Source organism: Poecilia formosa, unplaced genomic scaffold (assembly GCF_000485575.1).
Source record: "Poecilia formosa unplaced genomic scaffold, Poecilia_formosa-5.1.2 Scaffold312, whole genome shotgun sequence".
Lineage (NCBI taxonomy): Eukaryota > Metazoa > Chordata > Actinopteri > Cyprinodontiformes > Poeciliidae > Poecilia > Poecilia formosa.
In genome coordinates this window covers 459,842-476,579 of record NW_006800251.1, presented here as the reverse complement: position 1 = coordinate 476,579, position 16,738 = coordinate 459,842, and the positions used below count along the sequence as shown (strand labels likewise).

The 16,738-nt window shown below is 38.3% G+C and overlaps 1 protein-coding gene across 3 annotated transcripts in view; it reads left to right on the top strand.

Moving 5' to 3' along the window:
* nfatc2a (nuclear factor of activated T cells 2a) overlaps positions 1-15,658 on the top strand; it is a 28,693-nt gene extending 13,035 nt beyond the window's left edge. For 2 of the 3 annotated variants that reach the window (XM_007572985.2, XM_007572982.2), the window contains exons 7-11: positions 3,091-3,146; positions 3,342-3,474; positions 3,554-4,267; positions 13,735-15,200; positions 15,296-15,658. In XM_007572985.2, the coding sequence (XP_007573047.1) occupies positions 3,091-3,146; positions 3,342-3,474; positions 3,554-4,267; positions 13,735-13,790 (959 nt within the window). In that variant the 3' untranslated portion in view covers positions 13,791-15,200; positions 15,296-15,658. The remainder of the gene's footprint in view (positions 1-3,090; positions 3,147-3,341; positions 3,475-3,553; positions 4,268-13,734; positions 15,201-15,295) is intronic. The other variant, XM_007572984.2, reaches the window with a different exon arrangement.
* Positions 15,659-16,738: the final 1,080 nt, after the last annotated feature.

The window sequence follows — 16,738 nt, the reverse complement described above, 5'->3', positions numbered from 1 at the left end:
TGAAGTGTGATTCCATATTTTAAGTAAAATTGACAAATTTTCAGTCGAGTTAAGGTCAGGATTTATCCAGACATTTAATGCTAGTTTGATCAGAAAAAGGACAGCTGACATTGCTGCAGGTCCCACACATCCTGGTCACAAACTGTATTGATTTTAACCTTTAGGTCAACAAACTTAGCTTCCAAAGAAAACATTTCACCCAGAAAGAATTACAAGAAACGCTTTCCAATCAGAAGCTACTCCACTGGAAATCAGTTGGATGAATGACATGTACACATTCATTCATTTTCTTTTTTAGCCTCTGATGAGATTTCTGTTAGCCCTTTGGTAAAATACTTGTACATTGTTGATACAATTCATCACTATCTGACACTTACACACAGTTCCTCATCTTTCATCTGCTTAGAAAAATCTGCGTTTTCACGTATTTTCAAGTAGTTGACCTGAAATGTAAAAAGTTAGTGCAGAGCACAGAATTGATTTATCTATAAGCTGACTGGTTGGTACAAACTATGGCAGTTTGGTTAAGATGAACAAAGCCTGATTTCAAAAAAGCATAGTGCAGGCAAATATTAAAAATCTGGAATGACTTCACTAAATTCCCAACCTTAACACCATTGATGTTGACTATGGATAATGTAGTTTTAGTTTTTGCATCAAACCGAAATGGTTTGAGAGGATTCTGATATCCAGCCAAAGTGATACCAGTAGCTTGTTAAAGCATGGCTACAAAAGGCATGCAGTTTAGTTGCAACTTCTTAATGGAAAGTGAACCAACATGTCAGGTGGGTGTATGCATAATTTGGGCCAGGTGTGTTTTATATAATTAATCAGTCGTGCAGTTTCTTGTTGTAAAACATTCTTGCAGTTATTTGCAGATCATATATTCATTCATACCTGGAAAAAGTGAACCTCAAATTAATATGACATCTATATGCTCATGATAAGTCTGATTGAATTTTGATTATTTTAGTTAGTTATCAGATTGATGTGACATGCTTCTTTTATTTTATTTTTTTTTACATCCAGAAACTTTTCAGTAAACTTTATGTCCTAGTTACTGGGTTTTTTTTATTTTTTATCTTGTCTGGGAATCCCTTCTGCTGTTTTGCAAGACTCAACAGACACTGTGAGAGGAAATCAGAAGAGAAAGCTTGCAGAGAGGGATTACCTTTGTTTTGGAGATTTTCTCTATGACACAAAGTTCTGAATAAGTCCAGCTGTGAAATCCTTCTGAATGAGTGACAGCTGCATCTGGCTGGAGCTCCCCTGACTCTTGTCTTTGGACAGAGAGAGCTTTATTTGGGAAATGACTACATCCCGAGCCAAACCAAAGCAACTCAGTCTCTTTCTCCAGGTCCATCAGCCCTCCTCCCATCAGAGGTAATTGTTAGCGGAGGAGGGAAGGATCGGGGTCTCCCTTAGAGAAGAACTGCAACAGAACGCAAACAATTCCCCACGCCAACAGAGCAGTAGCGTCATCACATTTTGCAGAAGAAACGGAGAAAGTTTCTCATAAAAAAACAATAAGACCAAGAAAAAAAAAAGTTGGCAGTGTGTGTGGAATCCCCCTCTCTTGCTGACTCATTTAATCCATGTGTTTTCAATCTGTAGCTTGAGGGTTTCCCACCTAAACCTGCAACACTTCTGTGTGCTTGCACTCAAATGCACCACTTGTTTTATAGATTAAATCTCCTGTGTAAAATCAACTGTTACTACATTGAAGCCTGCAGTTTTTCTTTTCTGCTAGCTAACATTGGCAGCAAACAAACACATCTTCTTTAGTCATATTGCTGAATGAGTGTGTTTCAGATGACCTACAAATACTCCTTCTAAGTGTGCTGGTTGGTGGGACAGGAAGTGGTTTCGTCTATATTTTATCTACAAGCACAAGCTGGATCTTGAAGCTAACGTATAACCAAAACAATATGCAGTTTTTAATGGAGGATTTTATTTATTAAGGGAAAAGAAAAAGCTTTCCAAACCAACTGGTCCTCTGTGGAAAAAGTAATTGTCCCATAAACGTAAAAACTGGTTGTCCCACCCCTGCAAGCAGCAACTACCATCAAATCCTTGCAAAACACTGGCAATTAGTCTCAGTGTGGAGCAATTTTGGCCAATTTTTCTCTGCAGAATAGTTTTAATTTGACCACATCAGTGGGTTTCCAACGTCAATGATTTTTTTTGATGCTGAAAACCTTAAGTTTGTCTTTTTGAGTTGTTTGGAGGTGGATTTGCTGGTGTGCTTTAGAACCTTGTCCAGCTGTATAAGATTGAGCTTTAGGTCACAAAGTGATGGCTGGGCTCTTCCTTCCCAAACTATCGCCACCATTTTTGATTCCTGGAATGACGTTCTGATAGTTTTATGGAAGACATAAATTCTACTTTAGTCTCAACACTCCACACACTGTCACTTAGATCATCTAGATTATTTTTAGGAAATGTGTTTTGTTTTAGTCAGCCGTGGTTTTTACTTCAGACCTCCCACAAGGATGTTATTGTCGCATCACATTTAATGTTAAACATCTAACCTGAGATTAGATGTCGTTTGGGTTATTTTATGACCTCCTGGATGTACCATACCCTCATCTAGTCAATTTGGCAAACCAACCAACCCTGGGGAGGAACACCACTGTTGTATTTTGTTTATTGGAGTCCCCAAGTCATGGAAAGAACTTTGTAATCATTTCCAGACTGAAAAATGTAGTGTTAAGTGGCATGAAGTGTTTTCATCATGCCCTCGTAGGGCATGTTGCCAGAATGGTTCTGTTAGGTAATTTTTTGATTCTACAAGTCTGATAATAGGACTGCGTGTGGCTTGTGAAAAAGGCCCCAAAAATGTGTGATTTAATGACATAACAAGAAGGGGAGGCACTTTTTTTCAAATGTGGCCATGTTAGTTTTGATATCTTTGTCAAACTGATTTTTGTTTTTTATTTACTTGGTTATCTGTGACTTATGTGTGACATTAGCTTGATCTGGAACATTTAAATGTGATCAAAGAGGCAAATGTTTTTTCACACCACTGTAGAACTACTTTTCAGAGAACAAACTTCACAAACTCTCTCTCTACTTTCTCTTCTGTCCCAGATGGCCAGCAACTCTGGGAAATGGAAGCAACAGTGGACAAAGACAAGAGCCAACCTGTACGTATTATACATCTGTTAAATAAATAATTCTTCCACCTATAGGACATTTTCTGTCAGAGCTCAGCTATACGTTTGTCATTTAAAGGGATAGTTCACAATTTATGAACCATCTGGATTTATGCTAAAGAAAGAGGCCAATAGACTCGTCTACCGTTTGTAAGACATTAACCGTATTTAAAAATAATTTTGCAGAGCATGTTGTTCGTGGAAGTGCCATCTTACCGGGATACATCCATATGCCAACCTGTCAAAGTGAACTTCTACGTTATTAACGGCAAACGGAAGCGCAGTCAGCCTCAGCATTTCACCTTCACCCCACTGACATGTAAGGATCTGGGGCTTTGGGTTCTTTTCTTGTTTTAAAGACATTTCATTGTCTCATTTGTTTTTTCTTTATCTTTCAGCTCCTGCCATAAAGACAGAACCTCTAGATGAATATGAAGCACAAAATATGGGCTTTGGTATTCCTCAGATCTTAGGCTTATCGCCTCAGTCCTACTACCACAATCCTCGTGGCATCCTTCACCCAGACAATGGCCTACTGTCTGGCATGGCTTCCTGTCAGCGTTTCAGCCCCAACCTTCCAAACCAAGACGCGCGTTTCCAGCAGCAAAGCCCGGCTATTGTCTACTCTCGAGGTGGGAAGAGCCTCAGTAGCAGCCCAGGCACGTGGCACTCCGGCGGGGTCATGCCTGACCCCCACCGGTCGGTGCTGGTCCACACAGGCTCACCATCTCAGTCTGTAGGTCCCATCAGTTCAGGCCAGCACCCATCTATCATCCAGTTCTCCCCTACCAACCACCACTTGCTCAGGGCTGGAGACACGGAGACTCTCCCTCCTCCTCAGCCTGATAACCAGCAGATCCTTTTCTGCGATGACTACCCTCCGCAGGCTGGATCCCACTCACCTGGACACCCCCAGGCCCAGGCAGCGGTGACCCACCAGCAGCCCTGCCCCACTGTCATCCAGCAGCAGCAGCAGCCGTTTGGGCAGAAGGAGCCCCAAAAGGTCCGGGTGTCGCCCGGGACACAGCCGATGGAGGTTACCGAAGACGCACAGAGGAGGGTGACGGTCAAGGAGGAGAACTTGGACCAGGCCTACCTAGATGATGGTGAGTGTAAGTTATTGCCTTTACGCTCCCTGTAGGGCTGCACGATGCTGCTGGAAAAACAAAGTGTGTCATGTCTGTTGATATCATTAATTAATGATTAGTTTTTTGTTTTAAATATTTAAAATGCTACCAATCTGGTGGAGTGACCTTTCCTGTTTCATCCAGTTTTCCATGCTGTTGCTGTTTATTTTTAAGACGTTATGAGACGTGGTGGCAAAGCCTTAAACTGCTGCTGCACCAGTTGCGCAACAAGTTGTTGCTAGGTAACCAAAGAGTGAGTGAGTGAGTGAGTTGATGCCACCCACCTAGCTTAGCTGGTTGTGAGAGGTTGAGCGGCTTTAATCTGCCTACATCCCCCAGAATGCTGTGCAGCTCTGAATCAGAATTCAGTGAAATTATTGAACATTTTATTGATCTTGATTATGATACATATTGTTCTAGATTGATTGTTCAGCCTTTTGCTCCCTGTGAGGGTTGTAATGAGTAGCTCAAGTGAAATGATGCAGGCGGACAAAGCCAGTGAAAGAAATGGATGATAAGAACGAGAAGCGGAGATATGAGTTCTCTTAAGAACAATTCAAGGATATTTACAGTATCTGCGCCATCTGTCGCTCCAATCTGTGCTCCATAGTATCCTCTGAACAAAGCCAAGAAAAAAACAACTGTTAAAACAATCCATCTAAAGTGGAAATAATGGCGGGTTTGAGTCATATGTTTATACTTGCGCTTGTCAACCCTGTTTCCCTCTGACTGAATTAATGTCTGCCCACATCCAGCAGCAGGCAGAAGGTGGAGCCTTTCCTTGTTTTGGTGTTAAAGGTTCATTATCTTTGAAAGTAAAGTGACAAACTCTGGAAAGCAGGACCCCATCTACTTTATCAGTCAGTTGAGATGGAAAGTGTCTTAATAGGATTTACGTTTTTCATCTACCGCATATTAATCTCAGGCAAAATGAGAAACCACAGCAGATGGTTCAGGGTAGGATTATAAAACCATATCTAAAGCTTTAGACATTCAATTCAACATCAAAGATACTTTATTAGTCTTATGGGGAAATTACATGTTGCAACTTAATTTTCCGTTAAAGTGTTGTTGTAGATGCTGATGGCTGGGGACAGGAAGGATCTCCTGTAGCAGTCTGTGTTACATTGATTGTAAATGGGCATCTGACTGAAGACACTCTAATTTTCCAAAACAGTCTCGTGGAAAGGATGCTTAGGGTTGTTGAAGCATGTTCTGCATGGTTGCATAGGAGGACCTGCACAAATCTTAGCTAAAACTTGACAGAAGTGGCGTTATTGTTGTATTCAGAAACAAGAAGTTTAAAGAACTCCTCTCTGCAGTTTGCTACAAGCCATGTAGGTTCTGTCATAAATGAGCAGAAGGAGGTGCTTTGGAAAGATGCAAGAGAGGAAATGCTAGTGGCAAATTAGTTGAGGAAGAATGATGGAATTATACAAAAGGAAATCAAGGAAGAAAACCAGTTAAAGACTGCAAAAAACTGAAGTAGCCATTCAGATCTGCTATGGAATGGTTTGGATCAAATCAAATTAAGGTCTTGGACTAAGTAAAATTTTTTGGCAAGAATTGAAAACTCCCAATCCTTTACAAATTTTTACAGTTTTGTAAAAAAACAAAAACATTTGTATCTAAATATATACAACTGACATAATACAAAACACTTTTTGTTTCTATGATCTATTAAATGAGAAAGCTGAGTCAGTCACACTTTCTAGATGTTTACCTTTTGAAACTAACATTTTTGTTCCCCTTAAAATTATGTTTTTTTGTTGTCCACAAATAATTCAAACATCTGCTTATATTGATGTTTCTGGATGCTAAGAGCTAAAATATACTTAGATAACACTTTTCATTTTTGGTTGCCATCCTCCTCTGATCACTCTGCTGGTTGCACGGGTTCACCTGACACCAACACACATCAGGTCAGGAAAAGAGCTTTTCTTTTTTTTCTAGCCATTGGGAGAAAAAAAGTGTCACTCTGCTGACCGCCTGGACATGTTGACACTGTTATGAAGTGAAAAACAACTTCCATGGCAACCATTGTCAAACAGTGGAACGTGCTGCCTGGGAGAACTGGGGAAAGCCTCCCTGTTTGTTATAGTTGGCCCGGATTTCTCCTTGGCCTTACGCCCCTCTGTCCTGTGGGGGAGCCCACCAGAGAATTTGCTTTTTTCCGACCACAGGATTCTGCCAATCTGGCACAAGAAATTCTTATTTGCAGCTGCTGCCCTCTCAAAATCCAGGCCGTTCCCTGTAAGATAGCAGGGAGGGTGGAGGGTGGTTTGCAGGAAAAGGGAAGGAGCTGTGTGTATTTGTGTGTTTCAGTGGAAAAAATGAAACGGTATTAAAAAAAAAAAAGAAACAGTGGAATTTGTGTTTTTTGGATGGGGCTTGCAGGGCTTCCCTCCACAGTAAACAGCAACAGAACTGTGAGCCTGTGAATTAACAAGGAGTTGGAGAAACAGTAAAACTGGGTCTCCCCTTTGATCCTTCCATCTAATTTTCCAAAGCCTCAATTCCTTCTGTTTGACTAAATTCAAAAAACATTTACACCTGTCCTGGAGAACTCTGGAAAACTACTTCTTAAAACGGCAGCCATACTCATCAGGGGAAATAAATATTAAACACATCAACGTCACATTGGTACCGATTACAGCAATACGCTCATACAAAGATCAAGCTGTGTAATTAAGTGACTCAGGGAAATAATTATTAAACAAGCTTTCTGAAACATGTTTGATATATTTTTTAAAATGATTTTGAGTCATATTCAAAATAATCAGATTCAATTGTCTGGGCCGTTCATTGCAGCTGCTATATTTTCTTGCTCTGAACCCAGCCCAGAATTTCCTTGGCTCCATTTGGGATAATTGTCTTGTAAAAAGAAAAAAAAAAAAACAAATCCCGGGACATTTCTCCATTTCCAGTCTGCCAGAACAATGTGCTAAAACACAGACGCATGCCATGACGCGCCGGCCTGGACATGACCCTTGTCGTGTATGCTGGTTTTGGGGGGTTGTAAGGATTTTTCTTCTGAAGAAAAGATTAACCAAGCCTATAAACGCAGTATTTCATGGGTTTATCATGGGTTCTGCTGCTAGCCTTAAAAAAGCTTTAACATGTCTTTTCTTCAGGAGTGGAGTCTTGCGCAGTTGGCATGTAGAGCTAAAATGATGTACTTTGTTTTGCTCTTGACCAACTCTTTTTATTAATCTTTGCACTTCTCTACTAAAAACCTGGAGAGAAGCACCTGATTATGACTATGATTATTGTTGCTCTGGATTTCCATATTATTGCCCAAATGAAATATTAAGACGTTTATGCTTAGGTCAGTAGCCACTGCCATCTTGTATCAATTTCTACTAATAGGGTTTAGATCTACTTCCTACATGCAGACTCATTTAATCTGTTTTCTTGACTCTCTTTTCTGTTATTTTGTTCAAGTGTTTCACTTTGTGGCTTATATCTTGACTTGCTGACTAATTTGGTTTCATTTTGTGTGAATTTCATGCCCATTAGAAATCTATTTACTGAAAGTATTTATCTTCCCCGCAGTAGCATGACAGCATATAATATCTCATGCAACAACTGTAGCAGCTGGATGGCTGCGCCTTATCTCTCTAACAGGTTGATTATCATCAACCTGTGCTGTCAGTGCTGCTTTAATGAGAAAGATAAGAGGGACTTCCCGATATTAAAAACAATAATCAGGAAAATCCCCTTCTGTTTGGCTAGAAGGTGTCAAGGTTTGATCCTAGAACCATCAAAGACGTTTTCACCAAAGTGAAATTGTCAACATTGCTCATCAAGACAAGTGTCACAGCCTTGAGTCATTTTAGAAAGGGGAAAAAAGAAGAAAGCAGAGATGCCACATCCTGGTATCGTCACAGTACTGTGGTTGAAAAACTGTCACATCTTCTATGAGCCTGATTGTGATTCTTAAGTGTTAAAAAGTTCGGTTTTTCGTTCTGAACCCCAGTTTCTCCCCACGTCTCCCACTCAGAGGGTGTTTTACCTGCAGCCCCCGCGCCGGTTCCCATCCCTTCAGCTGCTTCTCAGAACAGACCACATGGTTAGCAGCATTTGTTACAGTTGGTCACCAAAATAAAACATTTAGAAGCCTGACTTCCCTTCACATTATTAATTCAAGGATGTGTGGCATTGCCAAGAAAAATAATGTGATAATTGACAGGTTGCAAAGGCTGGGAGTGACAGGTTTAGTGGGTGTGGAATAAAGCCGGGAGGCAGTGGAGCAGGTGAAATCGTTCCAGAAAGTGGAGATCAGAGCAGAAAGATAAAGCACACAGCAACAGTCCGGCGGGCCGACATTAGTCTCACCTCACTTCCGTCCCATTTGGGCGGTTTTCTCAGCTACATATCGCAGCCGGACTTAGATTGGTGACAATCTCACCAACCGGTGCACACAGGGTTTCAGGCATCCTGTGAATTAGTTTTCATAGCTTTTCTTCTTGCTGCAAGAAGTTATTTTCTTCAAAGACTTTGCTATTGGTATTGCAGCTGAGCTAGCTGTTAATCCTGTGGAGGAAAATGGCAAAATTGTTGCATTTCATCCAGTTTTGTTCCATTTGGTTTTGATCTTGCTGCAGAATTATAACCTCAAATTAAAGAAGTAAGAATATAGCAATTAAAACAATAAAATTAATTACATTTTCCACTTTTACAGAACTCCTTCAGTGTTGGACTGTTGCGTCCTAGATGCACAAAGTTGCCGCTATCACAGATCCTTCCTCCCAGTAGCTGTAAAGCTTTATAACCATGAGTCTTATAACTCTGCTGCTATTTGCAAGGTCCTCTTCTTGTAAATAGTCTGCTATGATATGCACATATATGCACATTTTTCTTTCTCTAAATGAACCTATTCAGTTGCTCAAAACTTCTAATCTGAGTATGTATTTTTAATAACTGCACAGTATAATTTTTCTGATCTTGTAAGTGTGTCCTTACTGTACAGTCTTTTATTTTTATATATGTTTTACCTTTTGTGTGAATATGCATGCTCCCACTTCTTCAACACCTTAGCCTTGTGGGACGATACAGAATATTTTCATTCTTCTATTAAGAAATTAAATATACTGTAACTCTTTTAATAGCTAAGATTATTCAGTCTAGTTTATTTATATGGTGCCAGTTTGCAACAAGTGTTCAACAAGACAGAAAGGTTGTTGAATATCAGTTGATCACCTTATGAGGTTTTATTTCTGATAGAAAATCTTTTAAAAATAAAGAATCAAATTAAGTGGCTTCTGCTGAGAGCTAAAGAAAAGCACAGTTTATCAGAGCTGATCTGAATACTGTGCTAAACATTCAATCACCTCGATTAATGAGTAACATGTTGTTCTAGCTTTAGATGTTTCTGAAGGAAATCTGAGGAAAATTAAAACTGTAAATTTGTAAAAGAAGTTTTCTGTGTTTCACATTTGCATTCATGTGAAGCTACAATCTTGATTAAATAGATCTGTTTACAGACCATACGGTTAAAGGAATATAAACACACAGCAGCAGTGTTGGATCTAAACTCTGCCCTTTAGATGTCAACACCAGATTTGTGGTTTTATTGTCTTTTATCTCTGCTTTCCTCTCCTTTAGTTTCAGCGCTCGGCCACGTTCACACTGCCTCATAAAGCTTTCTCAGATTGATCGAGTCATACTTGACCTATGAATCTGCCACACATACTAATAGCACAGCATGTAGCTTGAAAACCTGCACGCACACACACACGCGCGCATGCACGCATACACACACACACACACACTCCAGCTTGTGCCAGGCAGTAGACAGCAACTGAGTCGGCTTCTGTCCAGGGCGTCCCTCTCTACCCAGGCTTGGTTTGTAAACAGCGCAGCTATTTGGTTCATAACCCAGGAGCCAGACACTCGCCTATTGAACAGAGCAGCATTCCCCCTGGCTTCCCTCAAATAGTCGCTCCGTGCCAACTGTTCATTAGGGCCAGTAAAGCCCCACTGTGTGCTGCCTGTCTGCAGTGGTCCTGTTGCTTCTCGAAGGTCCGCTTCACACTCAGGAAAAAAATCCTGTGGCCCGGCTGCGGAGATGAAAGTTCCTTTAAGGCATTGGGTGTCACAGGGAATTCCACCCTGCTCTAAAATAAACAGGGATGCTGATGTTGTGACGACAGCAGAGCGCCCAGTTTGGCTGTCACGGCAGTCTCTGAGATTCTCAGATGCTGCTGCTGTTATGAAGTGAGCTCTGTGTTCAGTTTCCCATCTGCAAAAGATCAGCAAACCAAGGAGATGCTGAAGGACAGCAAGACTAATATTAGCCTGGTGAATGGAGCCTTCATTAGTTTTTTTTTAAAGACGATTTTTGTTGTTATATTTTACTTCATATTTGGAGTTGGGCTTGTATTGGATACTTATAAGCAATTAGAGCAACATTTGTTTTGAAAATTAAATATAATATTAAAGTCAAGCTAACAGTCAGCCTGATCGTGGACTGTTCAAAGTATTTCAATCCCAAGTCTAAAAGACTTCAGACTCCACTTAGACTTGTGCTTTGAAGTTGCAGTATGTAACTTTTACAGAAATATGTTTTTTTGTTTTTTTTTTTTTTGTTTTTGTTGTGAGTGTTGTTCTGGTAAGATTTGTGTCTTTGTTTGTATTGCTTTCTGTCTGTGTTTCTCTTGGTGTTTGTCGCAGTGTGCCGCAGCCCTTCTGCGCGTGGGGGAGTGTCTTTGCGCTGTCGGTGGATTTTGTTTGCGTTGTGCTTCAAGTTTTTGTGTCTGGTGCTCCAAGTTTTTGTTTCGGTGAGAACAGTTTGCCTTTTTCTTGAGATCAGTGTTGAGTTTGGATAGTTTCCGTACAAAATATAGTGTAAAAGATAAAATAACTGGAGAAATCAGGAAAAGACACTCAAAACCTTCAGAACAATTAAATGGTGGTTTTAAAAAAGTTAAGATGTTGTGAGTGGTTTAGAGTTTGATTGGAATTTCTAGCTAACGTTAGGATGAAGTAGTTAGCCTTAAAGTCCACAAAGTTTGACCATTTGAAATCATGTACTTTAATTTTGAAAGAGGTTTAACAAAACACATTTTTCAAAGTGTAAATTATAAATACCACATAGCAAAGGACACATCTACTGAATGAGCTGAATTTTGTAAAAGTTGAATGGTTCAACTGGCACAAAGTATGGGGAAAGAGAAACATTAGTAGCATAAAGGACAAAATACTAGAAATTTAAAGTTGTTGACAGTTTTATACGGCGGACATTTACTCTTCAATGATCTGTGTTATGGTTGGGTTGATTGTAGCTGAAATTAACCCTAGATTTATTTTATTTTTTAAATATGGATAAGTGGCTCTGTAGGGGTGTGTAGCTACTGGAAACAGCATTTTCTTTCCCAGAGTTGACGTATTAAACTCGTTTCATGAAGTGCAAACTTCACAGCATTCTCCTGCCACAGTGACAGATTATACCTAATTTGTAGGAGTGTTAATAGTTTCACTCTTTGCCTCTTCGATATGGAAATCAGGCCTTTAAATAGAGTGTATACACAAGCTAGTTGAATTCCTCTGCCTTGAAAAAAAAAACCATGAAAGCAGTGAGTGAAATGACTCACTGTTGCATCCTTATCGCTTTGAATTTTAACAAAATGACTCATCTCTAACTTAACCAAAATTTACATCAGATGGGGAAATATCTATGTTTCTCTGTTGCATATGAGGCTTTGACTATACAACCTGTAAAAGAAGTGGAAGTTGTAAGAATAATGTCAGTGTTGGCATTTCTGGCTTTGCTTTTGAGCATAAAATTAAAATCTTGGCCTTCCAGTTTTCTGTTTGTTCCTTTTGTAGAAACATTTACATCAGACAGTCGTAACTGGTTAGACAGACTTTTTTCAGTTGTTAAAGTTTGTGAAACTGGATTTTAATTTGATTTATTTTGGGGGGCTGTATTAAACCAAACCCAAGCGTGTCCTTATGAGCATCTTGAGAGGCATTTGTTGATCAAAATAATCTGGTCCTTTAAGGAACAAAGTAAAACCAGCAGTGAATCTTTGTTGAGATGTATTGTTTTCAGTTATTTTAACTATTTCAGTGGAGTGATTATTTGATCAGAACTTTTGCTAGTTTGTATTTTGTACCAGAATAATAACAAATATTGATTTAAAAACCACTTTATCCCTTTTTATGCATCACTTCCTTAATCCTTATTGAATTTGTATTCCAGTCAAAAAGCTGCATGCTGTTGAAATGGAAGGAAAAAAAAATCTGATTACATTTTTTGAACTATCAACCAGAGCCAATTAAGAGAAAAACAACATATTTATGGATGTTTACATATTAAACCTTCATGTAATATGTAAAATTAATATATTCCATGTTTCCTTAAGTGACATGGACATATATTGTTATGACATAAATCCAAAATCTGGGTACAGGAAAATATAGGTAACTTACACAAACTATTTATACTGAATATGTTGTATGTTTATATGTTAAACACCTACAGGAGATGGCAATTATGTGTCTTATCATTGGTAATCTTTAAAGTTGTGAATTTATAAATTAGTATATCTTTGAACACATGAGGATGAAGATGTATATGTAATCTTTTCCTATTGCAAATATTACATATACGGTATCATGTTTCAGTATGGGAATTGCATTTTAACAATTCAACTGCCGGTGTGCAAATGTTGCTCATCTCTATGGTTACAAAACCAGGATATGCGTTTATAAAGGCTCCAGTTCCTGCCAAAAAGCCTTTTTGGCCCGTTTTGAAATACTTGTATTACTCATCTGACCTAATGAGTTTTCCGAAGTAAACTGGGAGCATTGGCACCAGTCTCACATATCTGAAAACACAGACGGCTTTGAAACGTCAGAGATCGACGCAGACGGCGCGGGGCGACATGTGACGCATTGTTGGCATTCTTTGTTGCTCAGTCCAGAACCACCTGAGCAGGCAAACTATCTGAGGAAGGAAGAGCGGTGTGTTGCAGGTTGTTCCCCTTTCCTGTTCTCTTTCTTCTGTGGAAGACGTGGGTTAATTTTACCAACAAGAAAACATCACAAAAAAATAAAAAATAAAATTCCCCCTTAAACAAGAAAAACATGTAGTTGTTTGGCATGTACCCTATACAAGATCAACCCGCCCCCACACACAAACACACCCCCACACCCACACACACATGTTGTGCTCCTATTTTTAGAACTGCGACACTATAAAACTTTCCATTTCAACCCCCTTACTCTTGTGTTGATGCATTTGTAATCGGCTGAGCAACAGCTGGTTGCCTCCAGAGGTTCCTCCACGTAAACGCAGCTTTTGTTTCATCTGAACTGAACCGTCAGACTGGATTACTTGTCTGGCAGCATATTTCAAGAATGAAATCATTTGGTGTTGTCCGAGGGGACGTGTTTTGAAGTCCATTACCTAAGATAACATTTTCCTGTCTTTATTTGCTTTGCAGTGAATGAAATCATCAGAAAGGATCTGACGGGGGTTCAGGCCAGAGGTCAGACATAGACAACAGAGCGAAACAGGAAGCGACGGCCTATTCCTCTTCCTGTGCTACCCATAGACAGACACTCATCAATGCAATCATCTACTCTCCAGCAAGGTGGCGCTCATCCCTCTGCCATCTCATCTTCTGGCCATTGTTTTCCTTTAAACATAGAGACCGGAACTTCAGCTCCTGGTTGCTGTGTTTGCTTTGGACGGTTTGCTGCAATAAACACTTTGTAAACAGAGGAGCTCATTTTACCAGTAACATCTGCCACCAGCACCACGAGGGATTACTGAGAAAACACAGGGACATGCACCTTATTTTGATGAAAATCTTCACAAGTATAACCTCAGAAACCATCTAAAAAGAGAAATGAGTGGAATAAAGGGAATAATTCCTTAAACACGTCCATTATCCGCTCTGTTCCGGCAATAAACTCACACCTCTTGCCTTATAATAGCAAATATCTGGTTTGTAGCATGCAGCTGTTTCACCAAAAATGTCTAACAGGTTCTTGCAAAACCAAAAACAAAGCACAAATCAATGTTCTCTTACGGCTTGTTATATTTTTCAGCCCTACTTGCACAAGGTTTGTCTGTAAGTTTCTTTCTGTTGCTTTTCCAAAGCGTTCATGCTCATCATCTCATTTTAAGTGCAGTTTTGTGCTGGAAGACAAACGCACACAGCCTTAAACATAATCTGTAAATGAACTATTGAGACACTGCCTGTAATGCACTGTTTTCAAACAGGGTGGTTGATGTTATGGCTTCTTATATCATTTGAGTCATCAGAGTAAATGAATATTTTATGCTTGTTTTGCAATAGTAATTGTTACAGTAACTGGTGATGATGCAATATTACATATATCTCTGCACATATCAAGAGCCAACAGTGCCACAATCCAATAAATAATGTTTAAACATTAATGTATTCATTCATTTAAATAAAATTGTAATAACTACATTAAATAATAATATGTAATGCATTAATAATGGTTTCAATTTGTGGTAAAATTATATGTAATAATTCAGTATGTTTTTGTGTGTCCTCTATTACAAGTCTGCAACATTAACCCAGACAGCCGTTTTTTATTTAATTCTGCTAAATAAACTCATTGAAAATGACCTTTTGAAAAAAGACAAATTATAATTCTCTAAAAATGTCTACAACTAAAAATATGTCAATTTTTAATAATCGCCTTTTAGTTACTTATTTAGGTTTTAAAATAAAGAAAAACAAAAACTTTGTAAAAAAAAAAAACAATTATACATTTTCTTCTGCAGTATGTTGGTATTTGTAGAAAATTATGTAAAATGTAATGATCTAAAAGAATATTACTGCTGCTTTTAGTATCATCCTGTTGTAAAAATGTAATGCAAATAATCCGTGAAAAACAAAAAAGTAATGCTGCCAAAAACATGTCATTGCATGTTTTTGGCATGCAATGCCAAAAACATTGGCATTGCATGCCAATGTAATACTCTGTAATACTCAGAGTATTACAGCTGAGTAATACTCATGACAGCTGAGTATTACTCAGCTGTCATGAGTCCAGCTCAGAGGTTCCCTGTAATAAATCATCTGATTGGATAACCTGGACAGACACTCAGCTGCAGACCAATCATATTGTCTGTAGCAAAATCATCCTCTATGGCAACATAAAACCTAAAGCAAGTGAATAAAAACAAATTCTATACGCTTTCTACTTGTAATTAATATTGATTTAAATTATTTACACATTTAATAACTTTTTATATTTATACATGTATGTATACATTTAGCTGATTATATTTATTATTTATTTGGATTGTGGCATTTTTCAGCCCTTGATATTCACATGCTCTATTCTGGTTTTGTAATTTTCTTTGTGAAATAAAATAAAAATGGACATCTTTCTTTTTTTTCACAGTAATCTCTGTGGTTTTGTCCACAGTCTAAAGACAAAAAACTGTATATTGCTCTGTGTATTTGTTGCTTTTCTTTGCAGTCATAATCGTTGTACTAAAAGCTGCCTATGCAAAGCTTCCTGCTTTCAGATGTAGAGAGTGTGTGTATCATTATTATCATTATCTGTAAGCAACAGCATCATGTTAAGGGGGCAGTGCTGCAAGACTCAGTCGCACAGTAACAATTTGTTTTCATGATATTTTATTTTTTGGAACATGATATTTTACTGGGTTACAGGGGGAGAAAAGTGTGAGTTATGTTACTGTCACATGGGAAATATCAGTACAATGAATACTCCAAAGTGAAATAGAAGACATTGTCTTTGATATGTTCCATGTTGAAGATTATCACAGTAGAATGTAATATTATTACATTTAAAATTTGATATTTAACATTTCTCATTGAGCCAGTGGAGCACAAATGTATTTGACTTTTAATGAATGTAATCTGTATTAACTAGTTCCCCCTTATTCTGTAAATAATAGATGCATTTTTATTAATGTTTCCAGAGTCTGAAATAGGAGCTATATGCTGTTTTTATATCATTTATCTATAATAGAGTTGAGTTATGACTATGTTCTTAATTCTCTGAATTATCATCAATCCATCCATAATAGTTTCTTTTGTTTTTTATTATTTCACAATATTGAAACCTTTATTACTAACTGATGGATTATTAATGCTGTACTATTTCAGTTTTTTTTTTGTTTGTTTTTTTGTAGATGTCTTTATGTTGATGTTTATGTTGAAGTATGACTTTTCGTGCCTCTTCAAAATCTTCTTCTTATGGTATTTTTGTATTATTAAGAGAAGCAATAAATAACAATTATACATGCTAATAAGGTGTTATCATTGTTTCTGTCATGCTGCCCTCATGAACACATTCAACTTGAATTGGTGTGAATTTTTCTTCTTTGGTTTCTAGCTCTAAATAAAAAAAAAAGTATTTGTACATCTTGGATGTACAAATACTCTCCCTCTTTTCCATACTTGAAGTTATTTATATATATATATATATATA